Source organism: Channa argus, chromosome 6, assembly GCF_033026475.1.
Source record: "Channa argus isolate prfri chromosome 6, Channa argus male v1.0, whole genome shotgun sequence".
Classification (NCBI taxonomy): domain Eukaryota; kingdom Metazoa; phylum Chordata; class Actinopteri; order Anabantiformes; family Channidae; genus Channa; species Channa argus.
Window position 1 is genome coordinate 22,115,765 of NC_090202.1, and position 18,439 is coordinate 22,134,203.

The following is an 18,439-nucleotide window of genomic DNA, read 5'->3' on the forward strand; positions in this document are numbered from 1 at the left end:
AACCCTACAGAGATCATCCTTCATCAGTGTGCAGAGACACACTGCACTGGCCTTGTCTGTCACCAGTGAGGAAAGATGCACTTCGTGACTGTTCATTCCCTAATGGCTTCTATACTATCACGCTTAGGCAAGCACAGTAAGCCACTGTGATGTACAGTAAGAGAGTTATTATTCTGAGGCATGTGCTGATGCTGTGTAGTTAAGGAGGCGTAGCAAAATAAATGGTGACAGGTACTGTAGAGTCAGACGCTGGATTTTTAGCCACATGACGATGGTGCTGATGCCGGAACCGCTATTGGCCTGTGTTGTAATGTTTCTGTTGTCTAGTCAAGGTTTCCACTCACTTGACTATGTTGTAGCGCTGTCAAGAGCTGAGGTGTCCACTTTAGCTCCACTCAATCGCAGGTGATACATTACCTTGTTTTTCAGAGTTTCTTCCCTCAGTGCTTGTACTACTCCTTGGGACGAACAAGAAAGGCAAAACCAACTAGCAGTAATCTAAAAATAAATAAATAAATAAATAAAACAAAGAGGGAGAATTATGACACAGGGAAGCTGGATGGTGAGAAAAAAAAAATGCCATCAGTTGCTGCTGAATAATTCATAGATTCTTCATAATCGAAAAACCCACAGCTTTTTATGATGTCATATTTCACAGCTAGTTTATGCTTAGGAGCCCTGTTAGACAGCAAGCTAACACCACAAACTGAGGGTGGAGATATTGGATGTGGCTGTGACACTCTGGTTAGGAATGTAAAGTTCTGCCCGTGTCACGTTTCTTTCTCCCAAACCCAAACATACTGTGACTCCTGGGTCACAGGAGTTCCATGATTCGTCTCCCCTATATGTATATTTTCACTGTCTAAGTTTTGATACCTGACCGCATACCAATTAATTGTGCTAAAACAAAAATCTGGCAGATCACAGTGCATGTGTACCATAGCATGTGCCCTCTTCAGACGTCCTTGTAAGTTTTGCTTTGCACACGTCCTGTGTGAATACCTTGTCTGATGTGGAAATGCTGGTCAACCAAACACTTTAATGTCCTTAAAAGCTCTGGTCGACTCATCTCAAAGCCATCTCTCATCACAAAGGTGTGCTGAAACCACAGAGTGATGGGTGTGATAAAAAAGGGCCTGTGGTATTGAACTGACATCCATCGCCACTTCAAAGACTGGCAGATTCTATAGGAGAGTTTGCTGTTGTCTACATTGTGCAGGTGTTCTGCCTCCCACAGGCTGAGGAGGTCTCAGAAAGCCACAGAACGACCTAGAAGGCTTGGTGAGATGTTATCTCTCCGAGATTTAGACAGCATGGTGGGGACCCAGACAATAGAAGGCATGTGGACTAGTCACAGTGTATGGGGGTGTTGTAATTAGTGCAAACTTTTGTGGGCATGTTTTATTTTTAGTCAAACTGAAATCTGTGCAGGACAGTTTTCCTTCCTGCACAGTAAGGCCCAGGTGTACAAGTTTCATCCTATGGTACAAAAAATATGCAAATTATGTTGAACGAACACCAGTTGTCTCAGATAAGACTTCTAAACTCTTGTTGTAAGAGACACATTGAACTGTTGGCCCTAGACTAGCAGCTTATCCCACATGCATAGGGGATTGGAAAGGGGTTTCCAGACGACCACATTCACCACCAACATAACTCTTCTTTTGTTTAGCCATGTCCCACAGGTCCTGTATTTGTTTTTCCAAAATGACACACAATTATAACAAGCAACTGTTCCACCCAACCTGATATTGTGTTGTCTGATCCCGGGTTTAGACATAAAATGGACAGTTTCTGTTGCACGCATGCTGCAAAATGTCCAGTCCCTACAAGTGGGAGGGGAACCACAAGTGAAATAGCAGAGGCTCGTTTTATTGATGTCACCCATATGTCCTGTGCTTCCAAGCAGGTCTCACCCACATGATGTGAACTACCCTGTTATATTTTGCTCTTCTCCACAACAAACTGAACACCCTCATCTGTTGCCCCAGAGGGCAACAAGCCCTATCACATCCTGGCCGTCATTTTTTGTTGAGCACAATGTAGCCTTTTAGCTACATGCTCTCTTATCTTGTCTCTGTTGGCATATTTGAAGCTGGAAAGTAAACATGGATTATTTGATGATTTGCTCAGGGAGGAGGTGGTGGCAGCATTTTGTGGTAAATTGTCTGCCCATGTGAGGCACGTTAGGCATGTCTTATCTCAGGAGAGCTGAAAAGAACGAAGATAGAGTTTATCTGCTCACTGAGTCCTGACCTCTCTGCTGAGGATGTTGAGTTGGTTGAAGAGATACTGAGCAGGAAGATGATTGCTGTGGGGGCTCCTCCTCTGCTTCTCTCTCTTTCTGTCAGGGGACAGTTTGTTTGCTGGTACAGAAGTGTGTGTGAGTGTCGTGTGTGCTTTCACGCTTGCTTATTTTTACGCCCCAGCTCTGCTGCTCCGTGAGTGCAGTGAACCGGTGGGGTCAGCAGGTGCTAATGAGATGTACCACTGACCACACAGAGCCGGCAGCTTTTAACACACTGCTGTGTGTGTGTGTGTGAGTGTACACACAGCCGCTGACCTCACATGCACACTGAAACCCGTCACTCCATCAGACCAGCCCTGTTTGTAGGCCAACACATGCCTGCTATCTCAGCCCAGCAGCCAAGTTCTCTTGGGTATTTGTCGCATTGAAGTTGTTTATCTTTCACTGTTTTTCCTCCTAAATAATCCAGTTTCAAGGTTTAAACTCTTCTACACTTGAGCTCTTATTTTACCTTGTTTTGCCTCTTTCATAGTCTGATTTGTACGTTCTAGCTGCCCACATGTCTCATGCATCCCTGCATCCCCTTTAACGGGAAAACTCTAAAACCCCACACTTCCCAATACTTTTCTATCATTCTGCCCAAAATCGTCCAGCATTTCTCACCCCCACCCCCTCCAGATGGGCATCTCTTTCTCCTTACAGAGCAGTAGTCATCTATGATGCCTTTAGATGTTTGGAATGGCATCCCAGGTTTTTATTAAGGGTTAGGGGGGTAAACTAGAGGCTCCTACTTCTGGTGAATTTCTGTGTAGTCACCTGCTCAGTGCAGAGGAAGACCTGAGAGGAAGACATTAGTCTTAGGGGTCATTAAAGTTGTTCACTTAGGATCTTTGAATGAAAATTAAAAAAACATTTTGACAAAGGAAGAATTACTCTACAGAGCGCTTTGGGCAACAGAAAAAAGAAAGTAGAACCAGGAGAACTATTTGCCCTTAATAAAATATTAAAACATGCTAAGGGGTGATCTTTAATAAGTTCCTTACATTGTTCATTTAATAGGTGTTCTACCATGGTTACTGAGCTTTTCTTCTTCCCAGAGGATTATCTACCTAAGCAACGTGATTAGGTGTTCATTTATTCATTTTTCAGATGTCAATGTTTTAAAAAACCCATCACATGCCAGAATTTAAAGACAGCTTGCAGAGGATGGGATAGAAAAGACATACGACCATGTGGTTATTATGTAGTTCTAATGTCACCCAGTAAAGCCAGCAGTTGTCATCATAGCTTGGTATTTTTTTCAATCATCCATACACGTTTTTGAAAGCGCCTTAGTCCATTTCACCCTCATGACAATCAACCCCTTCACTGACAGTATCTACCTGTCACAGCACATACACATTGTAACACGGCAGTAAATTTAATCAGACACAATCCTATGAGTTGTTTTTCACCAGACAGAAATGTACTGATATGAGGTTGGATTGAAAAAGCGTAATGGTTTGAGGTTTTGTGGTTTGAGGTATGATGTTTTGCCAAGCTGTTTAAAAGATGAGCTTCATGAAGGCATTACCAATGATACTAAGATGGAGAAGACAGACTTTGAATGAACAAGTCAGCGTTGAAGCAGAAAAGCAGTTAAGAAACAAACATCTGAATGCACTTTGGCACCAGTGACTATTCACCAGGCCAGTCTCGGGCTGCCAAGCTTCAATTCAGCAAGTCTACACAAGGGCTGCAGAGGAAAAGAAATTCTCTGCCACCTCAATAAATTTAGCCAATATTTTGGAGTCTCCTGTGAGAAGAATAGGTGCAGTAGCCTTAAATTTTCCCCTGCTGTTGGGCTTGGCTTTGCACCCCTGGGAGAGATGTCATAAATCACCTCACCAGGATGTTTCAGCCATGTTAACAGTAGCAAAGTAACCCATAAAACAAAGGAGGAAAACTATGAAGCCACTCTTCTTTTGTCTGTGCTCCATCTAATGAAAACCTAAAGATTGAAAATCCGGGGCTTAACAACAGTTTTGAAACCTTACACTTTGTCAGTTCACAGGGATCGGAGTCAGTTCTGGCACACTTAAGAACTTTCTCCTTGGCATCAGCCTTGCTCAGTATTGCATGTTGGACAAGTTGACAAATGTAGTGAAAAGCTATATCACCAAAGCGTTTGGCAATGATCACATTGGAGTGCACACTCATGTGGTAGACAAGTGCTAAAGATGGAATTTCAACTCTCTGTTTCTTTCTGGCACACGATCTCTGCCAGCATTCCCTCACTCCATTCCTTTTCGATATCTTTTCCCACTGTAACAGATCCCCTCTTAGATAGGAATATGGACATCTTTTCATCTTCTTGGGGTCCATCTGGGAGAGTTTAGAGTCCATGTGGAAGCCATTGAAATGAGGACGGAGACTGATCAGAGAAAGATGTGCCCCTCTGGAGCTGTAGCACATGTTTGGATCCCAGTATCCTCATTTGCTTTGTCTTACTCTCTTTAACATTCCTGTGCCCTCTATCACTGGAGGACCCCCCCCCCACCTCCACACCTTCACTGAACCTCTAGAAGCCTTTTCTTCTCCCTTCCTTACCTCTCTCCCCTGTCTGCCCTGTGCCTGGTAAAGTGATTGGAGCAGGATCAGCATGCTGGAAATGAAAGTGGCCATGACGAAAGGCGGAGGGATCTACTGTAAGGTTACACTGGATCCTCTGGTGTTTTATTTGTTTATTTTTTTCATTCCCCATTTTCCTGCGGGGCTGCCTGTTTCCCCTTCATGCAGCTACTATCATATTACTCTTCCCCAGTCACCTCCGAAACAGCCGCTGATGTAATCCTAGTTTATGGCCCTGTCCCAACCAAGACGCACTGTTCTCCACAGCAGTCGCTGACTCCTATTGTTTCCTAAAGCTCTAGCACATTAGACTTTCACTGGAAACCAATTGTTACACTAAGATTCCCATTACACCAATTTAAGATGAAAGGGAGTGTTTCTGCTTTGAATTAGTTTGTTTGACAAATACTACAGAGACATCCGCACACTGCATGTCCACTGGATCTCATTAGGCGAACATTAATAAAGCGTAGCCCAAACAGACAGACGGCGTAATCAGTAGAGAGAACTAAAACACAAGCAAACACACCTGCCTACACATGAGTGCTCACACAAACACACTATACTCTGTGATGTAGCAGTGGAAGTTGTTGGAAAGTCTAGCTGAACAAAGGGGTGAGCAGGAGCTGTATTTATGATTTCCATTATGACCCTGAGTTAGTGTAAACCGTCTCACCTCTAGCTCCACATCAGGATTTCATTCCCCCGCTGCCCTGATCCTGTTTGCACAGCACCGCTATAGAATAACATTGTATCATTCTCTGCTGTTTGTCGATAATATGTCTTTGTTTTAGGAAGATGAGCAGGAGATTGTACAGCATTCTGCTATCTCGTCTTGAAATCTTAGGCTAATAGACAAGTGAAAAAGATATGCAGTCGATATTTGAGTTCCAAAATGATTCAGATAAGCTGGTAAGCGGCAGGTCAAATGGCACCCTGCAGGAGAGTGCGCTGTGTTTATGGATGTAATTTCTCTGATGCTGTGAGTTTGCTAGCTGACAGGCTCTTACACTACTCCTACTGCCAGGGATCATGAGCAGTGCACCCCGTGCAAATGAGTACACATGATTCCATGTCACATCAAATTAGGAGAAGCTGTGCCTCCCTGACTGGTACTAACTCATTTATCCCTCGCCATATCTTCATTCTCTCTCCCTCGCACTCTTTCCCTCTCTCTCTCACACACACGCACACATATGAAAACGCAAATGACCACACAGATTAAAGTTTCCCAGGAAGAAAAACAAGTTGCCTCACATCCCCCCTCTAAGGCTGGTCTCATTCAAGGGTCCCATAGCTGGTCTGGGTCCTACACAGTGTCTTTGTCATCGTACAGCTGAGGGAGGATTCAGATCTGGAGGAGCAGTGGAACAGGTCCAGAGGGAGGGCCAGTGGGGCTCCAGGGGCCAGGAATGTTAATTGGCAAGATTGTTTTAATAAAGCCCTCATCTTTGCAGATGCTGGGAGAGGGTTAGCCAACGGGGCCACACAGATGGGAGGGAAGCTCACAGTGAGATATTGTCAGCAAGCACAACTGACACAGTGAACTGAGCTGTGTTAAACAGTGAAACACGTAGCAGGATTTAAGTGAATAAAAATATTCCATGGCTCTTGGCGTGTTTACACCGGCTTTTCAGGATATAAAGGCATTTACAGTAATGAGCATTCTGTAGTGACAAGTGTGCAATCTGAATATTCTCACCAGTTGTGTGTTGTGTAAAATCCCATTACACTGTGAAGACGCAGACTAGCACGATGTAGTAACGCTGGCGGAGAACACAGAGCAGCACTGAGGGCGGAGTGAGAAGGGAGGAGGAAATAAAATAAATAAAAATCCAATAAATGCATAGTAATGTTTCTTGCACATCTTAATTAGCAGGTAGCCCTGCACATTTAATTTGGGCAGCTTTTAATATATAGATCATCCATCCATTTTGTTTATGTTGCCCATAGCATTGAAGCAACATCTCTTTCCAGAATCAATGTCCCTATTACTCTGGATAATCCACAAGACACACTGTCAGCGCTTTTCAGTAGATTTTTGTAATGTAATTCCAGTGGAAACCTTTCAACAAGGTTCTTTAAATACACTTGGATCACCCTGATGGCCGACAGCACGGCTACAGCACGTCATTTACTTTAACTGCAGCGTCTGGTTTGAGTCTGGCTGGGGACCTTTACAGCATGTCATGTCCCATCTCTGCCCTCATGATTCCCGTCTGCTCTCCGCTCACACTATGTTATACAAGAAAAGATAACAAAAAGAAAGAACTTGTCAGGAAGCCAGCTCTCACAGTTGTGTCAATCATGAAATTTAACACATCGCACACCTACTTACTTAAGACATAAAATTAACAAATATTGCTTACAATGGGGACATTATCCATATACTACCTTAAAATACATCAGTTTAATTGTTCTTTAACTTTGGCCCTATTGCATTTCCTGCAGCTTGTGTTAATACATGTGTAAACGAAGCACTATATTCCTTTGGCACAGTTCACGAAGGGCAGAAATGATACGAACATTCCCACTCCCTCTTGCTGTGTTGTGTGTGAGAGGGAGAAAGAGACAAAGAATGAGAGAGCATACTGTACAGGTGTCCATGTTTGTGTGTACGATAGTGTTACATCTGCTCTTTTGTGTTGTTTGGCAGAAAGATTTCAGCTCGAGGCTATCGATGAGTGGTGAGAGCTAGGTTACTGGGCTTCTCAGTTCCTCCTCGGCCTTAAGGAGTAGGCGGTAGAGCTCCACCTATAGACAAGAGCGACAGCACTAGAGACTGGGCTCTATGTTTATACCTAAAAGTAGAGCCCAGGTTTGACTGGACTCTATGGGCCCAAATGGGACAACTGTACTTTAATGTCTGAGTGCATTTAGTAACCATGATACTTGATGCTGTTTTTCCACAACAGGTAGTAACTGGTGCTCCATAAGAATCGAGACAGGCTCGAAATTACCTTTTATAATCTGGCTGATCTTTCAGCAGCTGACAAATCCACAAATGGCTTGTCAATGTTTTTCAGTCATTAAATTTTAATGTGATAATCGCACACAGATGTTTAGTACACATTTTGCATTGTGGTGGTGGGTGTTCCTATCAGGATTTTATAGGATTCCTTTTTATAACATTTTTGGACTGAGAGAGCAGTTTTTTTGCCATCTGACATTCCTGCCTGAGTAGCCTCAGCACTCGAAACACTATTATTTTAGTCCAACTCCTGCTCACCCTGCACTCCAATCAAACAAGCACTGTTTATTGAACTATGAGGTGCCAAGTCACTCACTCACTCAGTCACTCACATAAACGTGCCTCCCCGCTGCCCTCTGTGCCTTTCGCTGTGTTCGCCAAACGCCATCTCTTTCTCTCCAGGCCTGACGAGAAGACTTATGACCATTTAAACAAACACAGCCACTCAATGGCCCCTCTGTCTGTGTAGCTGTGGGGCAGAGTTTCCTTCATGTGGTGTGCGTGTGTGTGTGTGCGCGCACACATTTGTTTCTTTATGTAGGGACATAATTGCTATCGGATACAAAAGTGCGTGGGTATATGTCCATGTGTTTGCTGAAAGGTTTAAGTTAGAGGATGAACACTGAGACTGAATCCCTCTGTAGCTTCACTGGGCCACAACATGTGGGGACATGTCCTTTGCTGTGCCACTGAAAGTGCTGCAAAGCCATCTGCCCTGGCTGCCCAGACATAGGCATTAAAGCCTTCATTTTCATTTTTTTGTATTTGTATATCTCTACTAAAACCTGGCTGATACAGACTGTCAACCTTTGTATTTGAGGATTAAAGTCCACAATTTTTGAGACTTTATCAGACAACTTATCCTAAAAAAAGAACCTTTAACATAAACAATAGTTTTTTTTCCACAGGGCTCTAAAATACTTACTAGCCCAGCAACAATAAAAGCAAATGCATATTTCCGCCTGCTGTCTGTCTTCCTGTGACACTACAGACACGCAGGCTCTTCTATTCAAACTACAACAGGGACATATTGCACACTACAAAACATGAAGGCTACTCTGAACGTTAGCAGCAATAAGAAGAGCAACAAACAATACAGGACACAGATGTCTATTTAGGGTCCAATCCCAACCGTTATGGACTTGGGTGATGACCGAATTTATAGGCACGCTCATTGATTCAATTCACCTGGGCTCATGCATCTCATGTAGAGCAACCCCATCTGTAGTAGATTACGTTAAAGTGATACGTCCTCTTTCAAAGAGAATAACTGATGTTGTGAACATGCAAAGTTTCTCATCCTTGAGAATTCCCTTTGTCAAGCCTATTTACCAGAAAATAATATGGTCTTATCTTCAGGCCATTAAGTCATAGCATAGGTAGCTTAATGGCTAAATCGTTTAGCAATAGATAAACTATATTTTATAGCAGCTGTAAATGTGTTGCAGCCTTTTCAAAAAGACACAAGCGTTGATTCCACCCTGCTCTCAAGGTTTCTAGTTACTTGTCAGACATTATAAACTCAGATGTCACTTTACAGCTGTTGAGATGTTTGAAATGATTTTTAAAGTGTTTGTCCGGTTTTCATAGCACAGCAAGCCAAACAAGTTGAGACAAGTCGACAGGTGCATGTGGGCCGTTAATTTCCGGATGGACTCGCATAGTTTTGTTTGTTGACTCTGAATGTTTACAGGAGTTAATCAGGGCATCCTGTCTCTGTTCAGAGACATGGATCTGGAGGATGACCTCATAGAATTTAGGGTATGCAGGTGCAGACTCTTAAGGCCAGGTGGGTAATGGCCTGATCTTGTTGACATATTTACGGGTGTCCACAAGTTGGCTTGCGGTCAACCAGGCTATGGACTCTCATTTTTAACCAATGCAACTGCAGATGTGACCTTATAGTTGTACAGGGAGCTGCTGTTGTTTTTATAAATGATTAATCAAAAAAGCATTTTTAAATATATGTGGAATCTATATTTTACATGAGGTTTTTCTTTTGATAACCATTTTTGACAACTTTATTGACGTTTTTTCTCTGTGTTGGTGTATGTGTATATAATTTAGGTGTGACGTTATATCTGCAATCTTCTCTCTCAGACAGTGTTATGGGTATGACCAGTGCAGCTTGCGTGCTGCGGGATAGGATAAAGCGTCTACAGGGTGGGCTTAGGGCATGAGCTCAGAGCCGAGGAACGAGAGCCATATTGAAAAGGAGAGGGGAGTCTGCCGTGTCCAATCTCATCTCCCTGGTGGTGGGATCAGGGGGGCAACAAGGGAATGAGGAGGAGGAGGGAGGTGAGGAAGATGGCAATTCTCCAGAGTATAGAAGGAGTCCTGTTAGAGTTTTAAACCCACCTGCAAAACTACAGATCTGTGGAAGGCAAATGCACAAGCCCACCATACATATGCCGCTGGCACATTATCCACCTGTGGCAGCCTTTGCAATAAAGTGGCATGGATTACCACACAATGGCTATGAGCCTGTCTTTGATGTAAGCTGCTCAATGTGTGTGTGTGAGAGAGCTGAGAGAGGTAAGATAAGGGGGTCAAATGCTGAAAGGGGAGAGAGAAATTTTGAGATATCGTCAGAGAGAGTGAGATGTGTTTGTCCCACAAGACAGAGCTGGAGGCAAGGTGAAGAGCATCAATATGGAAGGGCTTAGCACACAACATAGCTGCACTATGAAAGTGGAATTTTGCTTATGGCATAAACAACAACTCGTGGAGGGGAAGAGGAATTATGTTGTACAGTAAGTAGAAACAGACTTGGGGGGAGCTCATCCAATGTAAGCCCTATTTTAATACACATAAATCTGTCATTTGACAGAAATGGAGCAGATTTTCATATGCTTCAGCTACTGTGAATATTATTTACTTTTTTCACAGAACTATAACTGAACCATCCATGCTTTTTTGCACCTTTTTCTAATATGTCTATTTAGTTTGCTGTTATTTAGACGTTGTCTTGTCTTAGCATCTTTGGCTTGATGGCCTTTGATAATAATGTCGAGCTGTTAGTGGAAGAGAGGATCATTTCAACTGCAGCTGAGGCTTTAAGCAGTCACATATAACCATGAACATCTGGAGCTGCTTAGCCATTTGATATTTTCTCATTGCATCCTGTACTGCACATTCATTCCTATCTCATAAAGACATTTCTTATGATATTTGACCACTGATAGCCTGAAACTGTGGCAGCTTGGGAAGCAAACTTTAAAGGATGCAAAACTATCTTCAGGAAACCAGAAAAGGGACAAAAAGGAAGAGAGAGAGATTATCTTCCATTAAATGGAGCAAATTCTCATTTCCTTTTCCTTCTGCTGTTGTTCTTCCTCTTTTCCCCTGTTATCATTGATTCTCCTTCCTTTATGGGGCTTGCCATGTCCATTCTGTTTTAAGGAAAAATCCAAAGCCAAAGGCAGGACCCACACTGTGCTCTGTGTCTCCATAGGATTGACTCTGTGTGCCTTCTGATAAATCTTTAATTCCCTGGTGGGTCCTTTTTTTTCGTATGCTTCCAAAGATTTGCAGGGTAGCTTGTTGTACTTGGTTTAATTTCCTCAGAACAAAGCTCATCTGATCTTCCCACCCAGACTTGTGTGTGGCATTAAGTCTTCATTTTCATTAATGTTGGAGGGGCAGCACGGGAATCTCATTTTAATTTGACATTTAAACATCTGTTTTCAATTTCCTGAGGAACAGTGTGCATGTGAGCCTGTGCACACATGAGTGTGCGGGTGAACGGGAGAATCATTTGTGGGGGTGATGAACCTGGGACTTCTCTGAGCTGAAAGCGGCCATCTCTGCTGACCTTTTTAAAGGAAGGTTTGGATGTATAAAATGATGACAACTAATTGTGTTAGCTCCAGCACAGCTTCACTTTGCTACTGTAGACCCTGGGAGTGATTTATCATACAGTATAGTAGAGTGTGGTTAGACTTTGTCTGGCAGGGCCCAGGAGATGTTTACCCCTGCAAACTAAACCTCTGCTTTGATAGATAAGGTTGTTTTATGCACAGTCAGCCGTTTGTCTTTCAGCGAGGCATGTCAGCCAGATGAGAGAGGATGCGTTTTATTTTTAGCACACTAAAAAGAGGAAATACAGTCCAGAACACATCTCTTTACCTTGACAAAGCATATCGATATCTGTCCTGCTCTGGTTTTTCGCTCTGTGTCATCACATCATCAGCATATTTGAGCAAATCCAGGACAGACAAAGAGGCGTCTTCATGCTGGGACCTGTGACTTTGGCCCATTTCCACATATTAAGCCACAAACTGAAAATCTCTGTGCTCACACACATTGAGTTTTGCCTCCCTGTTAATAGCACAGGAAATATTATCTGCTGGGGGACAGCTGCAGGCTCACTACAGAGACAGAATGGTGGAGTGGGCTCATTATCCCAAACACAGACACAGACCACACCACACACACTTTCAGGACACATACATCGTGAGAGTCTCCACATCCCATTTTTTTCACCCAATTCTGGGTCCCAGAGCAGGAAGACTAAGATGGGCAGGTGAGCAGAGCCTTCTGCAGTATGAATACAGGAAGGAGGGATCCTGGGTGCCTTATTTAAAACATGGGGGCTAGAGATAACTGGTTTTAACACAGCTCCGGATCTGACAAGCCTTCTGGGGGAAGAGTTGGGGCTTTGTACGCCATCCAGATCTAGATCTGTCGGTTGGTCTGTCTGTCTAACAGACTGCCTGGCTGTCTCTGTTTCCCTTTAGCTCACTCTCCTTCCATCCCAGAGGATTTTGTTTTTTACTGTGCAGATGTTTGGGGCTGTCTGCTGCACTGCACTCAGCTGTGTTTATAACAAAGAGGTGTTGGTTTGGAGGAGGAGAGAGGGCAGAAAGGTAGGAGGTGAGTGCTGTTGAGGAGGGTTGGAGGTCACTGCGCTGTTGGTGTAAATACTGGAGGATGCCAGCTCTCCCTCGGGCTTCTAACTAGTCAATACAGCATCCTTTTTTCTTTCTTTTCTTCCCCACACATTGCTTTTTATTTTCCAGAGGGACATATCCTTCAGCATGTTAGCTGAAAGAGTTACAGTGCGCCAGCGAGGGAGATGGGGAGTCACTGAGAAGAAAGGAGTCACAGTACATGTCACAGTTGAAGCTACTGAGTTCACTCACCCAAGTGTTTATTGCAGGTTCTGTGTTAGCCAAGCAGAAACAAAACATAAATTCTCTCACACTCTCTGTACTTTTAACTTACTGAGTGAATGTACTCTTGAACAACAGGATATTGTTTAATCATCTGATAGGATAACATTCATGCTTTGTTAGGGAAAAACAAGAAAAGAGATGGTCTCACATGCTATCTAAGCCAAAGCTGCCTAGAGCATTTTCTGCGTTTTACTCGCCTCAAATCTCATAAGAACAGTTTATCCTTGCTGTTACCAACCATGTTTCTTTAGATGGAGCTGGTTCTCTAATGGATAGGATGTTTAGTGTTTACATTTGCATTCCTGGATGTCTGTATCTGCTTTTAACCCCTCCAAATGAGCTCACTCGCTACACAGCTGCGCTGCTGAGTTTGAGTTGGATCAGATTGTTGAAAGTTTAGGGGGTGACACAATCATTATTCATCTGCAGATACAGTGTCTATGGATGGATGGATGCCGCCTCCTCATTGGCAGCACTAGCATACAAGTCTTAAATATCTGATGAATCTTATTGCTTTGTTTCTGGAAAACTCTTCTAATGCATTAGAATGAGTGTTGGATAATTTTACAGCTGTATGTAAGGAGGCGTGGGTGTGATTTGCAGCAAAATACTGGGGAAGCTATTACCACCCCTCTTACTCTAAAACCAGGGTCCTGCACTTGGATTCCCCCTCCATGTTACAAGACGCAGAGAGCAGAATCTGGACTCTGCAATGACCAATTAAGTGCTTAAGGGGTTTAGTGAGGAATTTGTTGGCAGTCTGTAGGTGAGGGGTCCTGGGGTGAGCCTGACTTTGATCTGTGACTTGAGGTGACTTGAGAGCTAGCTGAGGAGCGTGAGATAATAGAAAGGAAAAGCTCACTTGTATCCCCAAAACACAGACAAAATAACTCATAAGTATACATTCACATGACTTTTCCATGCATACAAAAGGATTACAATTTACATGCACACCGTGCCCCGACCTTGCGTACTTTGTGTGTGGCCTGGATTTCAAGCTGAACTTTACAAGCGCTGTTTTCATATGCTTTGTATATGTGTGCGCAGTGAAGCTGGGAAAATGATTACTGGCTCCCTGTCTGTTTTTTTTTTTTTTTTGTTGTTGTTATTACTTACCTCCAGATATATGCTGTGCATTCATCTGCCTTGTTGCAACAATCAGTTTGCAATGATGTGACATTCTGTTAAGACAGGCAGGTTAAGACTAATGATTATAGGTCAGGTGAGTTTTTATTTTTTTATTTTCAGTTCCAAATTGAAATCAGAACTGCTCAGTTAATCTCGTTAAACCTTTGCATGTATTCAGTACCAAATGCACGAACAAATTAGACCAAGAAATGAGAAACTGTGAGCCTCCTTACACACAAAATAATGAAAAGCTATCACTTCCTTTTGTATACCACATATACCAAAGGAAATATATGCAAAGGAGAATCATACAAGTTCTTATCCAGGCAGCGGTGGTAGATTGGATTTAATGTAGATTTTCATTTATGTCAGGATGGCATGGATCTTCGAGTGCATGGGATCTAAATATGGAGTGTCAGGGAGAGATGAAGAAGTGATGATGGAGAGGGGTGATTAGCATGTACTGTAAGTGTGTGTGATTGTGTGCAGGTCTGTGTGGTTCGACCAACAAAGAAGAAGGTCATAGCTACTAGAGAGTTAGAGCTACAAATATATGTTTATTTAATAGTTGTAAAGCTAATTGACAAAAAGGTTATATGAAAGAGAGGTGGGCTTTAAAAAAACCCAACACTAGAGGCCTGGTACATACTGCAGCCCACTCTATCTTGATCTTCTGTATTCACATCCTCATAATCTTTTCTCTTTATTCACAGTTCTACGTGACGACTTCAGACAAAACCCCGCAGATGTGATCGTAGCAGCGGGGGAGCCAGCAGTCCTGGAGTGTCAACCACCGCGTGGACATCCTGAACCCACCATATCATGGAAAAAAGATGGAATAAATATTGACGACAGAGATGAGAGGATCACGGTAAGTAGGCTGACTTTATTTTGTGGCTTTAACATTGTTTTTGCTGACACGTAGCCAAATGTATTGATGCACAAAGATTGCTTTGCATATGAGGTAGATGTTAACATGTATGAGATGGGATGGGATGACCCAGTGATGCAGGGCAAGTCATTACCGCTGCTGCGGTATTTGTTGAAAGATTGATTTGTTTGGCTCATTATTCATATATAGCAATTACCAAAATGAAAGAAGCCTGTTTTGGTGACTTCTACCTTTAAACACTGAGGTATAGAATCAGTCTTGGTCCATCAGTCAGCAGCAGTGCATTGATTAGGTATGGTGTGCTCATAAAATCAACCAGAAGAAGTGTAGATCAGGCAGGAGAAAAGTAAAGAAAGCTGTGCTCAGCAGCAACACCTGCAGAATACAGACAACGCTCTACATTTCATTTACAACCCAACCTCCAATTATTCAGCTTTAATTAAAACAACAGCACAACTAGCACTGCAGCATCAATCAGCTTTACATGCTTGCTGACTAAAGCTCCATCTTGAATAATCCCAGCTCAAGCTGTGCTATCCAACTACAACTTGTGTCCATAGTCCTTTTCCTCGAGAAGGAAGAGACTTTTAGTTGTGTTTAAATGTACTGACATGGCGTGTGTTTTGCAGGAGTAAAGACTTAGGCACACTGAGTCCTAGTCCTAATTCTACCCCCAACAAAGTGCAGGCATCTTCTCTGTTTTTTTCTTTCTAATCTGCACTGGCAGAATATTAATAGTCCGTGTCTGGCCACTGAGCAGCATAATTGAAAGAAACAAGCATAAAATCTAGTTTAAAGAGAATCAAATCATATCTGCCCCTGAATTTAGTCAACAGTCACTCATAAGCACGAAGCCTCTTTCCCACATAGTGAACTCTTGTGGCCTGGGAAGAGTTGTTCTCTCTCGTTGTTCTCTCTCTGGTGCTGTTTAGACATTCTGTTCATCCACATTATCTATGCATGGACAACTGACTACTTATCTGTTTACACTGTTGCTACATTATGCATGACTGGTGATGCCGGAGTTTTGATCTTCTTAAAAAGGTAGAGAACATTTTTTTTCTTTTAATCACTTTTGTTCACAACCTAATGTATTTTGAGAACATGTCATAGGTCTCATGCATATGGCCTCGTAAATATATTTTAGTTGAACTGAATACATCAATAGTTGATTAAATCAGCTCTTGCCCACTGCATGGTGGAAGGTGAGGACTTATCTCACTGCTTTATGTGTGATTTTGTGCACTGATGGGTGACATCCTTTTAGTAAATGTTTTCAACACTGCTGGGTTTAATGACTCAGAGTTGTGGACTTGTAGCCGGCAGCAGTGCTGGGCCTTCTATGGAACTGAAAACAAGGTCTGGTAGATTTAACATCACTGTGTAAACCAGCTGGTGTTGCTCACTCTAAACTTTCTGTCAAGCAGAAAACCTCACACTCTGACTGTTACCAAATGACCACTTTTAAAGTAGCACTAGACGTCACGTATGACTAACTAATTATGGGTAATCAACTGTGTTGACAGATGGAAGTCTGGACGGTGTCCTTAGGAGGTGCATGTTAATAGATAAAGTTATATTCGAATTAGGACCATCTTGTTGCGATGTCCAGAATTTGCTTATGGTGCAGCGAATTTGGTCAGATTGAGTAAAGGCTGTAGAGAGGAAAGCAAATGGTGGAATCTTTGTAATGTTGTGAACAGCTGAGCTCGTCAAATGCCCCCTCATCCAGCCTGCATTGCTGCATTTGGTTCAGTCCTTTCTAACATGTTGAAGCGTGCGGTCTCCTTGGTGATCACTGGTGATAAGAGCAAGGTCCCACACCACCTGCATTGGGGGATTTTGTCTCTGCACAGCACTTTACTGGGATGGGTTGGCTTGGCTTTAGTGATTCAGCGTGACGAAGGGGTAGTAAACCTGCTGTTTTTCTATTTCTGTTTTAGTCAGCTGTATGTAAAAACGAATGACGTGCTGTTGACCATCTCCCATATATAAATATGCATAATTTAATGTTTAGCATTTGTGAAAAGTTTCCCTCAGAGTCATAAAAAAGTAAGGCAGAACTATTCCCCTCTCCTGTGCCACTAGGAGCAGCTGGTCACATTCCTCTCAGCTTTGTAAAGCAGGTCTTACAGGAACAATAAGAAAAGGATAAATAAACAATAAAGGGAAAAATGCCCATTTTTAAGGCTAGACGATTGTCTGCTTAGAGTAAGAGTCTGTCGGCGGCATCATAAATGCCCAAATTTCAGCACATTGTACCCCTCCTTTTGTGCGATAGTTGTGGGTAATTATCAGCCTGGAAATGAACTGATGTGTGAATACCAGCAGAGTGCATGCTCAGTGGGGGCTTTTGCATTATCAGCATAGCCAAATGACATGAGACAAAAGGCAACAGGATAGAGCCATCTCCCTGTAATGCAGGGATAATGGTCAGATTGTTAGGGCTTTCAGCAGCTTGTGTGCTCTGCTGTGTTGTGTGCAGGGGATATGCATGCAGAGAAAAAGAGCACCACTGCTGCATTCATTTATTTTAGCCAGCTCTCAGAGTCCCTGCTGCTCAGGCACTCCAAATATGCCTGTGGATAATGGGAAATTGCCACAAACACACAGAGGTAAGAATATGGATAGAGTGGACGGGGCCTTAAGTGGATCCTCATGTCAAAGCCCTGTGGAACCAACAGTACACCCCCCTTTCTTTTCTGTATGGTCTGCGTTGACCTTGGGCCTTTGTGAGTGTCACAGTGTTTTAGCTGTTAAGCCTTTCCTCAAACAAACAGTAACATAATGATACTTCAAACCCTTCCAGCACCACAGGGTGCCCTAAATAAGCCAGCTTTCTGCAGCCTCTTCACGTCCCTTTGCCTCCTGCTTTACCATGAATATTAAACAAGGGTGAACGGTCAACGAATGCCTTCGAACCAGAAGAAAGAGTCCGGTTCTATGATCGTGCTTCAACAGTCTAAGGCTTCCCCTGACTACTTTATAAAAACTAAAACTTTCACACTATTCAAAGTTTTTTTCCTTCATCTGCAAGTGATGAATTCTTGTCCGTACAGGCATGTGATGTGCAGTGATGTAGATTTCCGGAGACGTATAGCTTGAATGTTAACACACATGTACTGCAGGAGGGCTTGAATTTAACATGGTAGTCACAGTGAAAGAGGATTTTTTTTTTTTTTTTTTGCAATACTGTGTCTCAGGTTCTCAGAGGTCCTCTAATGAGGGTATCACTTACATGCTTGCAGGTGGTGGCCCTGGTCTTGCAAGCTGATGTGTGCATTTAAAACCTTAAGCTCCATCAGGACACAAAGATCATTGGTGCACCATGCTATTGTCTGTGTCTGCACTGACTGGCACGGCTGTCAGCAGAGGGAAGGGCTCAGGGGCCTGTGCTGGGGCCTGGGCTGCCT

At 43.0% G+C, this 18,439-nt stretch overlaps 1 protein-coding gene across 9 annotated transcripts in view; it reads left to right on the forward strand.

Annotated features, from left to right (window-relative positions):
- Positions 1–18,439, forward strand: part of robo1 (roundabout, axon guidance receptor, homolog 1 (Drosophila)) — a 210,193-nt gene that overhangs the window by 153,992 nt on the left and 37,762 nt on the right. For all 9 annotated transcript variants that reach the window (XM_067506379.1, XM_067506381.1, XM_067506383.1 and 6 more), the window contains one exon: positions 14,848–15,005. In XM_067506379.1, the coding sequence (XP_067362480.1) occupies positions 14,848–15,005 (158 nt within the window). The remainder of the gene's footprint in view (positions 1–14,847; positions 15,006–18,439) is intronic.